Raw genomic sequence first — 20,030 nt, 5'->3', positions numbered from 1 at the left:
ATTACAAATTTTTAACGCGTCAAATCGATGCGACGCCGTGGGAGGTCAGGGTGAGAGAGTAGCATCGTTCTGGGGATTCAGAGTTCAAAGAGTTAAGTCTTGTAATAGTAGCCTAAAAGATGAAACCAGTAGTTCGTGTATTTCTTTAAAAGCTACAAAATATAAACCCATTGTAAAATCTCTATCAGCGATAATGCAACAACATAAGTCTCACTGATATAGAATGAGAAAAGTACAGTAATCAAATCTATTTGTCGAACTGATATTTTCCAGAATAGTGAATCTGTCTGTATACATGTTTAAAGGGTTTATCATGGTGTATCTTTGCTTCAAATGTAGCAAAAAATTGTTTTCGTTTTGGTCGGCACGCGGAAGAATTTTGTCGATTTTGGCACTCGAGCTGAAAAAGGTTGCCCACCCCTGTCTTAGTGCATCACAACATTAGATCACTACCTAAATATGTTGATGATTTAGTTGAATTGACTTCCGAGTTTTTCACTCTTCCCCATTTTATTGCCCTAAGCGAGACCCGGATAAAAAATGAAGCAGCGTTTTGAATGTTGACATTCCAGGGCATGTCTTTAACCACCCTCTAATACCCAGAAAATATTTTGGATTATCAAATTATCCAAGATTTCATCTTAAATTTTTCATTCTGTGAGGATATGTGGGTCGAGATCAAGTGTTCCAAACTTAATTTCAATCTTTCAGAGCCTCATTATCGTTATTATTTACAATCATCCCAAAAGTAATGTATCATCTTTCACAGGAGCTTTGGCTAGCGTATTCGGGAAATTGACAAAAGCAACATAAAAACTTTGTAATATTGGGTGATTTTAATATTAATTGCTAAGTATTTTGACAAGCTCATGTCATATTACGCATTTCCTGTAAAAACGAAACCCACCGGAGTCACCTCATCGTCCCACACGCTCATAGATTATATTTACACAAACATCATCAACCATTGTTCTTTATCATTTATTTTGCTAAGTAACATGACTGACCACTTTCCAGTTTTGTGCACAATTCGGGGTTTAAATGTTGGCATGGAGAATAATACTCGCATGAAACGTTATATGTCAAAATTTTGTAGCGACTCTTTTAGATACGATGTTGGGTTAATGTGCAACAACTCCACGGGCGCTATTCTTTGTAAGAAAAATTTCAATATTTCTTTTAATATTTTTCTCGGTCATCTGAAATGGTTAATCAACATACATGCACCTTTACAACTCTTATCACGCAGAGAAAACAAACTCTACTCCAAACATTGGATCCCTAGGGGAATCTGCACATCCATCAAACAAAAAAATTAAATGTACAAAAATAAATTCCCGAGTGGTAATCCAGATAATATGTTGGTTCATTTGCAGAGAAAATCAAAAGAACTGTTTTATCGTAACATCCCCCAGAATAACCGAGGAGATGTAAAACGCACATGGTAAACGATCAATGACATTATTAAGATTATGTCCAGAGATGACACCTCCATCTCAGAATTGAAGCTTGAAAACGGAACAATTGTCTCAGACGCAGTCGCGGTTGCCAGTGAATTTAATGAATGCTTTTCCACAGTAAGGAAAAAAAAACTTGTGCAGACAATCTACCCCATAGCGTAATGTCATTTACCGACTTCTTGGGTGCTCCCTTGCAAAACTCTTTTTTTCTTAATCCTACGTCATCCACGGAGATTCTCCAGATAGATCAAACCTGAAAAAGGGGAAACAGTTGGGCCTGATGGTATTTCATCCAACATTTTAAAAATCGTCGCTGATATTATTTCACCTGTGCTCAGTATTTTTTCAATTCATCCTTGAGGCTAGGCATTTTTCCTTCTTCTCTTAAGATCGCTAAAGTGATGTCAATATTGAGGGACGGTAAAAAAATGATCCTTTTAATTACAGATCAATTCCAATTCTACCATGCATTGGCATCAACTTGGAAAATTATTACATAAGAGAATGCTTGATTTTTGTACCAAATTTAAATTAATCAATAAATGTCAATTCGGATTTCAAACAAACCACTCTACCAACTATGCCACTTTAAATTTAATTTCCTATACCTTATGAACGTCAACAAGAAGACTCAGAGAATTTTGTTTGAATTCAAGTTTATTTTGCTTGTTTTATAAAGAAATTTCAGCCTTAATGTTAGTTCTATCATGCCAGAGTTTGAAAAATCAGAAAGCAATTTTTTCCTCTTGTGTAGCAAAGCAACACACGGCATTTCATACACATGGTGAATGTGATCCCAAGTTTGCAACTTCGACATCGACCGCGTCTTTCAGAATACACTGGAAAGTGATCAAATCTGTCATGCCTCACATCTCTGGGTGGAGCAATGAAAATCTGCCGTCAAGATCTTTGATGGTTACTATGATCACCTTCATCATTTGAAGGCCTCCCCCTCTTTCTACTATTCATATTAGCACTCTTTCCCATTCTAACAAGGCAATCTGCAACTTCAGCACGGAAATCAAGCAATGGCATGCTACGCGTCGCCTGTACAGCAACCAAGCATTCGTAACTGAAAGATCGATCAAATAATACAAGATAGTAGGTACCAACGCTTTGGTCGAATGGTGATGCGGTACAGAGACATGAGCACGTCGGACAAATCGACTCCCCCCATATGCTGGGTATAGATTTTCACAATGTTGGCCTGTTCACTTGTATGTATTCCTTTTTTACCTTTGACCATCGTTCTCATTTATCAACGGGCTCTACCTCTGCCAGAAGACGCCAGCAAAACAGCTTTATTGTCATACCATTCCACAACACGCAGACCAGTAGTCGTTTTATACAATACGTGTAAGATCCACGCCCTGCCTTACAAGTTCCTTGTCGTCTTTGACTTTGCAATTGCGTAAATGGTTTTTGCCAATGGTGCCTACAGCAAATATTCTCATTTGATTCAGTTCTGCTACGAGCCCAAACGAGGTGAACCAGTTGTCAAAGTAGCCCTTGTAATTTAACCCCCTTGGCATTTCTCCTACTAGGCGCAGGACAATTTCCCCATCGACACCATGTCCACGGCTATTCTCTACTGTTCCTTTGCCAGTGTAAATCTCGAAATCATAAGCTAGGCCAGATACCCCAGCCCTTGTGAACACTTTGATGCCCCATTTATGTGGTTTATTTTTGAAGTATTGTTTCATGCCGATCCTTTCCTTGAAAGGAATCATTTGTTTATCCACGGACTGTTTTTCCTCGGGCTCAATTTTGAGGCAATTTTTACGCACTTTTTCGAGTACAGGTCTAACTTTGAATAATGGATCATAACTTGGGTCGCCTTTCTGCTTGAGATGGTGTTATCAACCATATGAATGTAATTTCTCAGCTTGTCAAATATTTTTTGGCCCATTGCCAATGCAATTGGTTCATAACGAGTTGCCTTCACCCAGTACATTCTGTAAGATGGCATCTTCACCACTGTCATCAGCATATATATGCCTATAAATTTCTCTATTTCTGCAACATTTGTTTCCAGTTTTATTCAATTTTTCTGGTGTGCGTATATATTGGTTTGTTCAGCGATTATTTTGAATACGGATTGGTCCATGAATTGATTTGAGTACCAATATGGAGTTGGCAAAAACTCAGGGGCAGCAGAAAACTCTGGCCCTCTAAAGATTGAATCAACATCAGCAGAATCTGACTGATTTCTGAGGGCTCAACATCATCTGCATCATTGCTGGTCACGAAACATTTTTTTTTTCGTTAAGATCAGCATCATCAAATTCAATATCACTGCTTCATCGTCTGAAACTGTGCCACTTGGAACACACAATATTTCAATAGAATCTGGGACTAAAATTGTCTTTTCTGCCAAATTCAAATTGTTCTGGCTGTACGCTGAAATGATGGGAAAGCAAATAAAATCCAATAATCTGAATTATTCAAGACAGTTCTCTACTATTAATACCACAAATCTATATCTAACCCCATTTTTGAATATCAATTACATCCAGGCTCTTTTTTATGCTTCTATATCTGGCCGCTTGCTTCAAGACTATCGAAAACAGCCTGTACTGCACCAGTATATCACTCGATTTACTTTATATGTCATACAAAACTCATTGACAACCTTATCTGGTCAAGAAACTCAAATATTAAATGAAGTTGCACAGATGCAACAATGCTGAAAATCGCTTCCCGCGGAAAGATGTTGTATTGGTACAACACTAATTTTAGACCATTCTCAGCTGGGACATCATAAAGCCTTCACATTTGAAATTGATTTAACATCTACATCTGCAGCTGCCATACGAACTCAAATTCAGAATTCGCCCAAGATTAATTGTTATATTTACTTGTAATCACACCGTGTTGCAGCAGGCTGACACGAACACTAGAGACCGCTACTTTCGAAATGCCCTCTGGCGGCGGCAACGAAAAATAGAAGTTGCGGCGAATCAACAAGTTACCGAAATGTCACGCATTCCAGAAAAAAACATTCTTGAGTCAGAAATTCCGAGCGCTATCTTATCAGCAATTTGGTTTTGCACCTGTGTTACGTTTGCCCGGAGAGGGTTAAAAAACTTTTTTTCAATGTCCGACGATTTGGCATTTCATATCCGGGTGCTATTTCTTTTATTAGTTTTTGGAGGTTTTTTGTCTTATTAGGAGAAATAAAGAGCTCTTCGCAAAATAGCATTTTATGCTGAACAACAGAAAATATGTCACTTAAATGGTGGTGAAAACAAAAACAGTTCACACTATTCTATTGCAGTAAAATTGCACACACTTAAACTCGTTATTTTACTAATTCGCTACAGCCATTTCTTGTCATCATGGCGAGAACCAGTTTGTAAACAACTAAGTTGCTGTCAGTTTTTATTGTTTTCAGAATTGTCAGATTGGAAAGTATAGTAATTTGGTCAGGTGGTCAAAGTTTCCTTCCAGCTCGAATAATGAACCAATTTATGGCATTTCCAAACTTTAACTCATTTAGTATGTTTTCACATTTTGCTTCCTGCAAATATTCCGAATGCTGGTTCGATATTGTTCGTATTTTGGTCAGTGTATTAAGAAATGTTCAGTGTCTCCGACTTCCCTGTTGCATTGGTCGCATGTTTCATTTACATTTGATTGAAGTTGAAAGGTGTTTATTTAGCATACCATGTCCGGTTTGGTATTATTTCCGAAATATTGTATATTCCATCTTTGGGGCTCCCGAAGTATGCGAACCAAGATACGGACATCGGAATGTAATATGTGTACTAGGTTAGGGTTAGGCCATAATTTTAGGTATAAATACTACGGGAGGCTCTTGGCTAGTCTTCGAACTGATAATAGGACTAAAATAAGGAAAATTGGAAAAAAAATTATCGCCTTAACCTAACCTGCACTCCATCTTTATTGTAAATATAGTTTTATTTAACCTTTATTTTCAGGTTTTGACAAGTCAATTTCTTCGAGCTTTGTTATAGTTTTGAATGATACAAATCTGTACATATTCATGATGCCAAGATTCTTCAAGTACTTTTGCTGAGGTAAGTTGAACCGAGTTTTCTAATTTGAATCGGTAATTCAAACATAATTTTGGAAGTTCTTCCCTTCTACTAAACCAATTGGCCTCAAATCACCGACTATAGTATTTAAAATCGGTTCTGTGATTTTCTTGGAGTTGGCCAATCATTTGATCAAGTCCAATAAAAACATGTTTTGTTCTCAAATGCATTAAAAGGCTTCTTGTATTGTTGCAGTAGCTCATTCAAGTTTACTGTGATTGCACTCCGCAAATACATCAAACTTTAAAACAAAGTATTACCACACCAGACATTAGATGTTTTCCTCTTTCCTGACATTTTGTATCTCAAAGCTAGACTTGAAAATTGAAATTCCTGATAACACAGTAATAAGTCGACTTGAAATTATATGACATATTGATAGTATAGCTGGACAGCGCAAATGGACGTCCACGCGATTGAAAACCACTTTTCCATGATATATGAGGTTCTACTTTCTCAAAAATCCCCGGGTACTTGCTTGATGATTTGCATCAAAATACAATTCAACGATCTTCCGTAAAATTCATTTTCTATTCCTCATCATGTAGTAAGTCGATGCACTGGGCTTAAAGTTCAACTTTTAGATCAGCCGGTTCGACAGAAAATCGTTGTATTATCCAGAGCGGCATCATGCGACTGATGAGGTCTTCAAAGCGAATAATGTTGCTATACTCCACTAGGTTGTGTAAATTAGCACTGTATTTAAGTCGTTCATTTTTTGTTACATTATTCTCGCAGAGGTTTGGAAATTGCGACAAAATGGTTCGTCACATATTGTTTTTGTACAAGGAAAGCTTTGCATCTGATAAGCGTTATCATTTCACCCTGAAGTTTTTTGTTCACTTCATTCATGGAACTGAGTTGAGCTGATTTTTCAAATTATTGTCATAATGGACCTCACTCCGGCCTTTGACCCCGAAAAATTCTTCCTATACTTTACCATTGCAAAATATACGGGTCTAATTTTAAGAGTGGTTCCGCGAGTTGACCCCTGTAAAATGGGGTACCGATAAGAAATTTTAGCCTAGTCTATCACAGCTATTTCTACACCAATTTCTTATTACTGCGATTAAATTAAAACTTATGAGCATTGAATTATCTGATTTATATTTAAATTTCCGAAACACAACTGAAAACTAACGAATAGAGTTTAAAAACGCGAAAATGAAGTAATGTTTACATCCACTCCTGAAAATCTGTCTGAGTGAAAAAAAGTGTCTGGATGCAAGTGCAAGTGACAGGATGCAAAAGGGGGCATTGTTACGTCACTTTTTGCATTTTGCTGATTGGCCAATGTCACGAAGTAAACAAGGAAGACCATGCTCGGGGAAAGGTCCGTAGGATCGCCTGCTTCGGCCTTTTTTCTCCGTTTTGCATCCTTTCCTCCCACCGGGGGGCGATATCGCCCACTTTGGGGATCACTGGACTAGGGGAGATCTGGGGCTCCATTTGCAAAACTTCTCCATCATTTAACGCAGGGGCGTGCAACTGTTCATCGCAATGCGCCACAAACTACAAGTATAGTGATACCAGGGGCCAGACCATCGAACAACTCATTCAACAATCCAAAACGATAATAAATGCTGAGTATTTGCTTATCCTGTCTTTTAGAGAAACTTCGATGTTTTCCGATAGATTGTCTAGATAGATTCGGCGAGACACTGTAAATCGAGGCAAACTTATTTGCTCCACTTAATATTTCCTCTCCGTGGATACATTTTTGACGAATATCTCTAAACAATTCTTAATGAATTCACCATCGCTGTACGGCTTTCCTTTTCCGCAATTGCTTCAGCTATCTCAAAGGTCAGTTTTATAACTATCTCACTGTCCTTCTTGTAACCAGAGGCGAATTATGCACCTTTGGTGCCCCCTTATGTGCAATTTAAAATATAAATACAATACTGTAAACCACATAAGTATATTATCCATCAAGAACAACACTAAAAATTCGTCAGAAACAACACTAAAACATAGCGAACATTTTTAGGTCTTCTAACAATTTTTAAATTTTGATTGGCAATTGATAACTTTTGCTAAAATTCCAATAACTAAACGTAACACATCTTGTTCATTACATTATAAATCACACGAAAGTTATAAGTTGAAATAAAAACAAAACTAACAAAGAGCTAGAGAGCACATGTGAATTGAACTGCTGGAGCACAGTTGAGAAATTATTGTTGTAATTCAATGAGCTTTTGAGAACACTGCCAACACTCGTCCCTGTCAACAGATATTATTTGGTTGTAGCGGTACATCATTAAGTAAAACATATCTCTGCAAATTTACTTTATATCAATCCTCTTTTCTTCATCGCAGACACAAAATTACCAACAATTGCGTAAAATAAAGTGATATGAAATTTGTATCTGGCATTCAAATATAAATCTGCTGCATCTCCATCATTGAGCAAATTATTTCTGATACGTTTACGAATTGTAACTGCCTCGCAATTCACACCTGGTAGCATTTCCTTTGCAGCTGCTTCACAGCGTTCAAATTCATCTCGTGGAATTTCACGCATTCTAAAACGATAAAATGAAAACAAATTCAAGTTCTTGCATATTATTTGCATCTATTCTAGCATCTTTGTTTTGTGACATGTCTTTCCGTGTATATTTCAGTGCTTCTATAATTTTGAGAAAAAAAATTTAAAACTGCCCACCATCTGGTATTAGTAAGGGATTTCAGCAAAAATTTAATTTCCAAACCAAAAAACTCTTCCATATCAAAACACTCCCGACGTTGCCGAACACTATAGATCTCTCAAATGCGATCGCGTAAATTTTAATGATGCCGTCAGTATAACTTCGAAGTGAAACCAAATCCCATTAGACCCAAAGAAATTTTTGAAAATAAATAGCCTAGTTCTAGCCAACAAGCAATTGGTCCCATCGTTTTAAAAGAATACAGATTTAAAAAAAAAAAAAAACAGCAAGGAAAAAAAAAGAACAACAATTTAACAAAACGATCCATAGGTCCATTTTGTGTCCAATAAGTAATTTCCAGTGTTCATTGATGGCCAAGCTATGATTATTTTACATGATTTTCGAAAATCTTCATTCATAAAAAAGAGAATCTTAACGTTACCTATTTAAGAAGAATGCGAATATTTTTAAGTCCGAGCCGCCTGACCAACACACTGATATCTGATACACAATTGAAAATTCAGCTCTAAAAATTCTGTGGTGCCCCCTTTAGCTTGGTGCCCTAAGCACGTGCTTATACTGTTTAATGGTTAATCCGGCGCTGCTTGTAACCATGAAATACCCATTGCTGTTTGCTCAAAGACTTTTTCAATTGCTGCATTTTGTCAACCTGTGATTGACCCCCAATGATATCGTAGCTAGCAGAGTGTTTTGTACAATAGTGTCGCTTGATATTGTACTCCTTCGTAGTGTACTCTTTCATTGTACTCCTGCTATAGCGCTTTGGCAAACCAGGCAAACTACATCTTGATTGTATTTTACACACCACTCAACGAGATTTCGCTGTTGCATTTTTGAGAGACGAGGTTACGTGCTCGTAGACACGGATGTTTACGAAGTTTGGCGAACGGGGCCCCTGGTTAACTATTCCTACGCCGAACTGGACTGTGTCTTATGTCTCGCCCAAAGACATATGTAAAACAAATCTTTATCTCGGATATATTTTTGATCAGTGGCGGCGCGTGGTCATTTTGACAACCGGTGCAAGCTACTGCGGGACCAAGTCACCCCCATCTACGGGGACAGGATGAGCGCTGTAAGTTCTCCCATCCTTTTATGAGTATAAAAACCATTCCATCGGTAACAACCAATCGGCAAAAGCGACAATTTTTAAAGATAAGAAAGTGTCTTTAAAACCGGTCCAAGTCAAGGGATTAATAAATATAGACATAGTTTATTTTGAAACCTCTTTCAAAAGGAAAGGCAATATTTACCCAGATAAATACAATGACATATTAACAGAAACTTCGGAAAAGCAGACAAAACCTAAAATAAGGTTTAAAACGTTACTATGAAGAAAGGAAAGATATTGCAAAGATAAGGACATGCGTCGCTCACTCATAGATATATATGCTGCTAGACTTCTACTGCTTGAACATATATGCAACACGCCGCGGTTTCTTGGAAGCAAAATCCTCAATAACGCGCTGATTAAAGTCATACATCCCAGAAATAACGTCTCTGTGAATGGATAAAACAGCCAAGGAATTTAATCTATCTTGCTTCATTGTGTTTCTGAGATATGTTTTAATACGCTTCAGCGTGCTGAATGTTCGCTCTGCGTCGGCGGAAGAAATAGGCGTCGTCAAAATGATGTCCAGAAATTTTGCAGACGCCGCAAAGGTAGTTACTAGAGTGTTATCTATGAGGAACCCATAGAGCGCGCAAGTTGATGTGATGTTCAAAAAAGTTTGATTGGTGTATATACATCGCAATTCATTTTCCAATTTACCCACGTTTATCATGGGGTAAAATTTGGAGACAGTAGCCAACAAATGGACGTGCAAATTTTGAAAAATTTTTGGGGTTCATCAAAGAGAACGCGGCAAGGTGTTCAGTGCGCAGACGATCGCCTATTTGATTCACCAGAATGTCACAGCATTCCTTTGCAGACAAAATCAAACGCTGCGTTGTTTGCCCGCGGCGTGAAGAAGCACTCCATGTGTCGTCGTATTTTATTGTTTCCCGGATACGAGATACAGCATCGCAGAAGTCTGAAATACACGACTGCACAGACGCTCCATCCATTAGCCTTGACTGCAATGCGCCGTATAATACATCCACGTGATAGAATATTGTGGAGAAAAATCGAGAAAAAATGAAAACTCACCATCTTCTAGCAGACGCTTTAGACTTGCCGCCTCTCTCACAGAGCGTTCGTCCCAAACCGGAGAGCTCTGAATGCCATTGAAACACTCAATGAGCTCAGACCTAATTTCGGACACGCCCTGCACCACGCGTGATTGGAAGTTCCAACGTGTTGGTGCACAAGCTGGGAGACGGCGGCTACATATCTGGCGAAGGAGGTCAGAGCGCTTCGGCGAAACGGAAAAAAATGAAGAAAACCCCGAAACATTTGCAAAAAATATACGAACGAGAGGGGTATCAAGACACATATTTTTAATAACGAGGTTAAATTGGTGTGCATAACAATGTAAAAAATGCGCATGAGGAAAATCTTCTTTTATATAAACTTGAACACCATGTTTCGACCCACTCATGACTGCCGCGCCGTCATAAGTTTGAGCTATCAATTTTGACTTCGCGTTGTAAGGCTGTAACACTTCTTTCAGTACAGCCGATATCCCGCAAGCCGTGCGATCAACGATTGGTACAAAGCTGTGAAATCTCTCGGTAGGTTTACCATCTTTCACAAACCGAAAAATCACAGCCAGTTCGGAAACGCACGTGATGTCAGTTGTCTCGTCAGACTGAATCGAAATGAACTGGCAATTCTCAATTTCCAGAGCCAAATGTTGTAAATAAATTTTATACATCGAGTCGAGCAAATCATTTTGGATATCCTTAGATGTCCCTTTCGAAACAGTTGCGGCATCAAGATGATCTCTCAATACTGTATCTAGGGATGCGGTGTATTCCACCATATCCAAAAAATACCCCTCTATTAGAAAAGCCAGCCCGTTCATCGTGCCCACGGAGGGACAGCTCGTGACAACCAATGAACTTCAAAACATCTATCAATGGACCGATAACATGGCGGTTTTTCTCGACGTTTTGGTTGTGCCGACGAATAGAAACCGCGCGTCATTCATCCAACTGTGCTGCAATAATAACATTTCCGAATGTTCGGTATTTTACTGCATTGTCCAGATGCTCCATAGAAGATTGATGATCCCTGGCACGCTCGGAAAGATGTTTAAGATCTCCAAAACCAAATTTACACCAACGTGAGTCACGGGCGGTAGCAAAAAGTAGGCATTAAAAACAAAAAAGTGCATTTTTGTCCTCGCTGTAACACAACCATTCGTGTTTTTTATACCAAGTTTCTGCGCAGAATGTACGCCGACGCTTTCCTCCGTCATGGGATTGTTCCAGTGAACAATTTTTTGGTTGATAAGGCCCAAGACGTTGTACCTCTAATTTTTGTTCCAGCGGCAGCTGCGAAAACGGAGTGCGAAGTAGTGCATCAACCTTATTCATTATGAGGTCTAAGGCTAAGAAATGCGAAGCCGGAAAGAAGTGAGGAGCTCAAAAGGAATGTGGAAAATCGAAAACAAATGAACTAAAGGTCTTTAACTGATTCAAATAGCGAAACAAGCGACAAAAACGAAGGCGAGGAAACTATCAACTCTTCAAGCAACCAACGAACGAGAAAGAATGCGTGAATATGTCAACACGTTGTTGTAAGGAACGTCGGCATTGTGTTGTCATAATTTCGGGGTTAGCCCCGATCGGGCCCGATGATTTAATAAAAGAAACAGAAAACAAACGCGGCGAGTGAAAGATAAAAGAGAGAATACGATATACAATGAGCAACCGGGGCAAAATCGGCGTCGCCCCGTCGACGTTCGGCGAAGGCTTTGCGAGCGAAAAATGAACCATGTCGGGAGAATATGGCTAGTGTAGACAGTCTGTGCAACCGATATTGAGGTATTTTTCGAATATTTTTCATTATACCGAAAAAACAACCGGGGCATTGCCCCGGTTGGCCCTATTGACGCGCCGCCACTGTCAGAAACAGAAACCTCTACCACGATGTCACGAAACATTACAATACTCATATCACTAGTATTTTCAGTCAAACTCTCTATTGAGGTATCTTGCTCCATACAGGCTTGAGGCAAGTTATCTACGGTTCTACAAAGAGTGATACTGATTAAAAAACATAAACTTAAATACCTATCATTGAATTGAAATTACATTCTAAACTAGTTTGGAACTTTCGTTCAAGATTCTACATCAAAGAACATCCAGAAGTACACAGAAGATGCTAGTATAAAAAGTGCTATCGTATTCACTGTAGAAACAAGTGATTACATAACTTACTTTCTGTGTTTAATGAAGGAATCTAGAAATGACAATTGATGATAGTAAGGCCATTTTTCCAATTGTGATGCAGCTTCTCTTTCTCCATGGTTCTTCCTATACGAGTTTCTCAAACTAGTCCATCTAGTTTTGCAATGCTCAACTAAAAAAAGGTTAGAATTGGTATGAAGCAGTATAGTAACTTGTATGAGATGTCATGAAAAACAGTGTCTCATAGCTAACGAAATTCCAATATCGATTTATTTGGCATGAATTTCTATTTCCAAAAACTCCCAATTTTGTTTGCAATTACTGTTTAAATTTTTTGCCATCTGTTCAAGGCAAGCATGATTAAAAGCTTTGACAATATGGAATCTATAATATCTACTTAAGGGGAAAAGCAGCACACCCGAAGCTTCCACATCCATTGCCACGTCTTTCCACAGTTGGTCTGTTTTGATTCTGTTTTTGTAGTCAGCAGGGTACTGATTGTTTAGAGGCTCTTTGCTTGAGATGCTGTCTATTAACCTTGCATTAAAATCCATATTTAGCTCCTAATGCAGTAACTAGTCTACAAGTAAACTGACAAAATGAACGGCAACATTACTGACAGGATCCAAAAATCATTATTCATGTATTTCTCAATTCCATGCGTACATAAAATCATGAATTTATAAATGGATGAATGAGAACATCAAAAATCACTCAAAAATTCACAAGGTGGGAACATGGGGCTTCGGGAGGAATTATGGTAGATAAAACATTCTCTCGTAATAATCACAATATCTTCATAAAAGATTAATAAACACAAGAACTGTATTACAGCAAGTTTACCAAAATACATACAACCCACTAATGGTGCTTTTAACAAAACAGGTTTATTTATTTTAACTAGAAAAGAGCATTTTGTCAATGATTCCACTGCCATGGTACAGCCCCTGTAGACATAAAATACTGGCACAGTTTATCTCTAAAAGAAGCTGCATTACGGGAATAATTGTTTGAGCCGAAATGGTGCAAATGACATGTTCAAATTTGCTGGCAAGCTATGCCTCCAATTTCCCTCAGATACTGTTCCAAGTGGGCCCATGTTGTCACCATAAATAGAAGTTTGCCCCTGGGGTTTCTGGAGGTAATTGTGCAGTACAACACAAGATTGTACAATTAATGTGGCCATTTCTGGATAACAGTTTATAGTTTTGAAAAAAAAACTGCCAACGGGCAGCTAGAATCCCAAAATTGTTTTCCACAATCCTCCTAGCCCTGCTCAGCCGATAATTGAAAATTTTCTGACTACTATTCAGTGCACGACCAGGATAGGGCTTCATGATTTCAATTTTCAACGGGAAAGCATCATCCGCAGCAAAATATAATGGAATGGATTTACTAGTGCCAGGCAGAGTCTGTTGGCCAGGAATATTGAGGCTGGATTGATTAAACCTTTTTACCAATCGTGAGTTTGAAAAATCACCACCATCACTGTGCCTACCAGAATTACCAATGTCGACAATAACAAACCTATATTGCGCATCACAGACAGCCAGTAGAACAATTGAAAAGTAACCCTTATATTTATAGAATTCGCTGCCACTATTTGGAAGGCATTTTATTTACACATGCTTCCCATCAAGAGCACCAATGCAATTTGGACACTGCCATCTAAAATTGAATTCCTCAGCTATCTCCAACCATTTCTTCGGGGTGTGTGGAGGCATAACTTCATTAACAAGTGCTTTCCACAGAGCAGACATTGTTTCTCTGAGAATTGTCCGAACAGTTGAGTGGCCAATTCGGAATGAAAATGAAAGATCCAACTGAGAAGCACCAGTGGCCAAATATCTGTAAGAAAAAACAATATTTAGATATTCAGTAAAAATACAAATTCATCGGTAAAGCAAATTCATTGTCGCACTGTACATATAAATCCAAATCAAAGACACGGAATTGTGAGAACTCGTCATCAAGCAGTTTGTGCCTTGCACATTTGTTAACATTTGTGCCAAATTAGAAGCAGGTATCAATGGATATCACAGTGAATTAGGTCATATCGACTGAAATATGAATAATTTTGTTGTAATATCCAGTGAAAACAAAAACTATGATACTTATTATTGGACACGAAGTGGACATAACGATCGTTTCAATATTATGTTGTTGTTCTTGTTCTTTGACACGTTTTTAAAAAGTCGCTTTTCTCTTCGAATATTGGACCAATTGCTTTGAAATTTTCAGTGGTTGAAGATAACATTTTTCTCCAGAAGGCTATTACTTTTATTTATTTTAAAATTTCCTGTGGACTTCGAGAGATTCGTTTTTTGTGTTCAAAGAAGTGATCAGAATTAAAAATAGTGACACCTTGTGGCGATTGCGCGAAGGCATATCAACTGAGAAGCGATCGTAATTCTTGCTCCGCTAAGAGTTGTTTATGGGGAATCGAGATGTTTGGGGTTACCGGTACCCGCAATGCAGCAATGCAACGGTCTGCGATTTCAATAAACTTGAAAGGTTTTTGAGGTTAAGTTAAACTACCGATACTGTTTCGCTCGGTGTTCAATCAATCAATGTTCACTTTCCATATATTTCAGTATTTGTAGACTGTGGTTCCCGTGTTAAGCGAAAGTGATACCGGTACCGGTACGATAGCTGGGAAAGCTATGACAGTCCCTGTGGCCTGTACGGCACGTACCGGTACCGTTTACAGGTTTACGTACCGTCTTACCAATACCGGTACCGTAGTCCGTTACGGTGCGTACCGGTACAGCTGTACAGGTACGATATCGGTAGACTAGTACAGTATTACTGTACTAGTTGCATTAATTATATTTGTTCAGAGTGTGTGCCTGCATTGAAATTAAGTTTTTGTAATGAGCCAGCATGTCTGCACAGCTGCTATGCCTTTCTAATTTTTCGCTGTTTCGTTACATTTTTTTGGAAACAACATTTGCATAAATACGTATGGTACCGTATGCAGAGGAAGAAACTTCACAAAAATTTCAACATGTGCAGCAGGTTAGTGTACATAAATCAGTAAATACAGAAATATGCAGAGGAAGAGACTTTACGAAAAGGATTAGATTTACATAATTATCCCGATGGAGAGGAAAGCCTATAGAACGGCTTAACCATATTGCGAACCACTGCCTCTTGTCTGGTTACCGGTAAGGTACCATTCCAAGTCTGGTATGGCTGTATAGGAGAAGCATTACAATCTTTCCAATAGAACAGCGTGATGCAATTATTGCAAATAGTTTTCGTGTCCATATATTTGAGCATTGCTCTCTTGTTATTGGAATTATTATTATTAGAGTAGTACTTCATATTATATATATTATATAATACTAACCGAATAGTCAATATTAGCCTTCGTTTGGCTTGTATGGCACTTCGCCAAAATGTGACTTTTTTACTGATTATCGATTCAACTTTATCCAGGGGAGGTCGCTACGCTACCCGCGAGGGGAAATGTATAGAAATATTTTTAGTAAATTAAGAAGCAGATGTTTGTTTGAAGTTTGTTGGAGGACCCGGGTCGTTGCGCCGGACGAATGGCGGGAAATTCGTCCGGCGCTCTGCCCCCGACCCCTTCAGTCCATTAAGAAGTTCAAATACCACGTAATAAACTGATCACCCCTAACCGGAGTCGAATTCTTCCAATTTTAAGGTCCGTGATCACTCAACCGTGACGAATTTTTTTTGACACAAACTAGACCTCAACTACCTTGTATGACCCGAATATGGCACCTCTACCTTCTACCATTCTCGAGATATAACGTAAAATCACTGGAGCGTGACTGAGGAGATGAGGAAATAAAATTTCTTCCAAAATAGATTCATATAATTTTTCTTAACATGCCCATGCCTTTACTTTCTTAATAGGTCCTTTCAGAGGCCTGCAATAAGCCAAAATCACTAGACCATGACTGGGGAGTGAGAGAAAAAAAATTTCTTGAAAAAAGCATTAAACTGAATTTTCCCAACATACCTATCTATTTTATTTCTCGATAGCTTCATTTTTATGTGCGCAACCTTCTTACGCCACTGGAGGGCGATTGGGAGGGGGATGTCCCAAGATTCAGGTGGTGAAATATTCTATATATTAGTCCCTTTGGGATTTAAGCATCACTTTGCCCAAAAACCAATTCCAAGTGCTCCTAATAGCCCAAAAACCATATTACCTAAGTGGGCGTGGCTTTCCACACGTTTTTTCATCACTGGGGGGGGTGGTGGCACTGCCCCCACCCCCAATTATACTTGAAAAAATTCCCAATACTCGGGCAAACGCTTTCTGACCCCGGAAACAAAGCTAAACGTCCTCTAAACCCCAAACTCACTCTTGCGTGACTTGATGGACAGCCGATTGACCAATCAGCAGCCTTGGGCCCCTAAAATCCCGTTTTGGCCCACTTCCTTTGGCCCGATCGCTCCCAAAAATTTTCTGTGTTCGTTTGGTAACTACCTCCCGCTACATGCCAAGTTTCGGCCCGATTGGCCCGCCAGTTTTCTGGGAAATGGTAATTCATAGGGCCTTAGCCACTAGACTTCGTCACATTATTTTTGCTCTACGAGCAAAGGCTTTCGACCATTACTGTGCTTTCGCACTAAAGTGCTACAAGTTTGCCTGACCATCGAGCAAATATTCAAACTGATACTTTTGCATTTGAAAATACTGATGGCATTTTTCTTCGTTGGAAGATTCCAAAATTTCTTCTGCCAATAAAAATTCAGACTTGTCATTCCCATGTAGAATCAGGTCATGGACCCACATTTCCCTGTTATAGAACACACAAACTTAGTACGAGTCGTATAATTTTATTTGTGTGCACGTTAAAAATGAGGGGCAAGCTAGCATGGTATCTGACAATAAAAATACCGTAATTGAGCATTTTATCGGTAATCAGTAGTTTATTTTTACTATACTAAAATACTGGTACACTTTACAGCTTTATAAATCTCAATTACTGATTTTTTGATTCAAGCTGAATCTCAAAATTGTACAGGTGCAAAACCAGGATTTTGTGCGAACATATGTCCTCATGTCAATATACAGATATACCGTACCGGAACTACTGAACTAAGCACCAGTAGGCTACCATATCTTTGACGGTACCGGTACGGTACTCACCTGGTAGTCCAAATGTCTTGATACAACATATACATAACAGTCGTTTTAGAGATGAGTCTTGAGATTCCATTACGAAAGAGATCCATTTTCTGTATACGGTACCTATTTTCCTTGCTGACCGCTGGTTGTAATAATAAAACTGGGCCTAGCGCAACAATGAAATCGATTCGAAATTCTCTTGTACTATCCTACGTTTACAGACACAGGTACCGGTAGTTTATCACGTAGACTAGACTTGCAATTTAGACAAATTTACCAAAGAAACATCACCACACAGACACAGGTTACTACTAAATACTGCAGAAGCTAGCGCAGGTGTGCCACGGCAATACGATAAAGTCCAGCATACTTCTACTTTGTCGTAGAAACGTAGCAGCGAGAAAATCAGCCGCGCGAAAATCTCGATCTGCTGAGTCATGCGCAGAATCGGCGATGTCTGTATCAAAGTGACTATAAGCCATTATAAGTATGAGTATAAGTTTATTTCGACTCCATAATCAGCAAAACAATAAAATGAATGGTAAAAATAAATAAATAAGAACTGATTATGAAATCAGGAGAGCGAACAAAACCTTAGATAAGGTTTAAAACGTACAGAATGTATATAAGATGGAAGGTTTTGCCAAGAAGATGTGGTACGTGTTCACTCACCTAAAATAATTGAAATATTTCACACACGCTCACACGCACCCACAACCATATAGAAGTTATTAGGTAAAGGGAACATGAAAAATTACATACTGGTAGTTAATAAAAAATAAAAATTACTTGCCACACCATATTAATAAATTTATGATGATTGCCACTGCCAAATTGATCAATTTTATAAATGGGAGTGAACATAAAGATAAACTTTTATAAAAAAATATATTGTCAAGCTGATTATAGATGTAGTCAAATGCCAAAATGCCCAACCAAAGTTGCCAGAATTGGGTGCATGAAGAGGTGGGCTAGACCACTTCATTGTCCAAACTAGAGCCTATTATTGCCAAATTATAGTCCAGATTGTAATAAGTATTTAAATCTATCAGTAACTTTACAGGTATGAGTAAGTATAATTAATTAACGTGAAAAGACAGGGCATAGGAATATGTTGGTTACTAAGGTTATAAGTTTTTTTTTTTTTCCATTCTTAGATATTGACTTCTGCAAGGATAAAGGAATTAGTATTGCTATTTCGCAGGATCATGTCTTTATTTAATTATTATGGCGTAATAGATGTCAATTCAAGTTTATCGTGGATGAGACATCAGCCTGCGAATTTTGTTGTTGTAGACACCATTTATATTCAATAAACTAGCCATTGTATTGATCATCACGGAACGACCTGAAAAACAGAAAATAAATCTGCGAGTAGGAAATTCAAGGGTTACATATTTGGAAACAGCACTACCCTACACTTTTGTTTAGAATCAATTATTATTTTGAGTAGATATTGATTATTAGTTATCTATCTTTAAAACGCTAGTTCAAAGACCAGAGTTGAAATATGGTTGGGACACAGGGTGAATTCCTCGCAAACCATGCAGAAACTCTCAAGCCACACTGACCATTCGTATGTTGGCCTTCACATCAACTTCACAGCAGAACCTCAACCTAGGATAAAATTTTGTATACACACAAAACAAATCATAGAATACCACAACAAATTAAAACGAAGGGGAGAATCCAATATATCTCCACTGGTCGCCTAATTACAATAATAGGTACAGGAGCTAAACTATACGGTCTACAACCCTCATAAGGTATCACACCACACATATAGAAACAAAGACCATGCATGTGTAATGTCAAAAATCCAACATTAAGCAAAAAGGGAACATGCGCATGCAGATGTCAGAGTGTAAACAGCCATTTGAAAAATAAATAAATAAAATAATTTGCTGTGCATGCTACAGAACCCGACACACCAACATTAGATGTAGAACAGGTGGAGAGAGATTAACTGCCGACTCAACAACAATCAGCAGCTGCAGGGACAATAGCAATATTGTAGCTGTTTAATATTTTCATGAAAATAAGTTTGTGCAAGTGAAGAGTGTCCCAACTTTCTATCATGGTCATTCATGAAGGTTCAATATTTTTTGTGTCCGAGCTCACAGATTTACTCATAAACGGTATGAATAAATTGAAATAACTTCTTCGATTGGAAGTGGTTTTGGATAGCATGTCGTCAAAGCAGTTTGACAATGAATTGTCATGAAAATCATAAACTAATGATAATACTTCAAATTTCATTATGTTTTCAACCTTGAGTATATTTAGCGATTTATAGAAATGATTCACGCTTTCACGTTTACTTTTCCTAAAGACAATTCTTAAAAAATTATTACAAATGCTTTGCAATTTCGAGACAAGTGTTTTATTACCATGGAGCCAGAAAAAGGTGTATATAACTAGAGAGCGCATAGAA

General features: G+C 38.2%; 1 protein-coding gene across 2 annotated transcripts; it reads right to left on the bottom strand.

The window, feature by feature from the left end:
* Positions 1-7,420: 7,420 nt before the first annotated feature.
* Positions 7,421-18,303, bottom strand: LOC144427295 (transcription factor Adf-1-like). 2 transcript variants are annotated; one of them, XM_078116269.1, is made up of 4 exons: positions 15,839-15,918; positions 12,905-14,334; positions 12,517-12,658; positions 7,421-8,046 (listed from the first exon to the last, which is right to left on the bottom strand). In XM_078116269.1, exons 2-4 carry the CDS (start codon positions 13,038-13,040, stop codon positions 7,812-7,814), a joined length of 513 nt encoding a protein of 170 aa, XP_077972395.1. In that variant the 5' UTR covers positions 13,041-14,334; positions 15,839-15,918; the 3' UTR covers positions 7,421-7,811. The 2 variants fall into 2 exon arrangements, with proteins under 2 accessions (XP_077972395.1, XP_077972394.1); XM_078116268.1 differs by lacking the exons at positions 7,421-8,046; positions 12,517-12,658 and adding exons at positions 17,123-17,264; positions 17,618-18,303 and having other exon boundaries at positions 13,078-14,334; positions 15,839-15,924.
* Between the last annotated feature and the right edge of the window lie 1,727 nt (positions 18,304-20,030).

The sequence above is a fragment of the Styela clava genome, chromosome 9 (genome assembly GCF_964204865.1).
Source record: "Styela clava chromosome 9, kaStyClav1.hap1.2, whole genome shotgun sequence".
Taxonomy (NCBI): domain Eukaryota; kingdom Metazoa; phylum Chordata; class Ascidiacea; order Stolidobranchia; family Styelidae; genus Styela; species Styela clava.
Note: the sequence above shows the minus strand (reverse complement) of the source record. Positions and strands in the feature narration are given on the sequence as shown.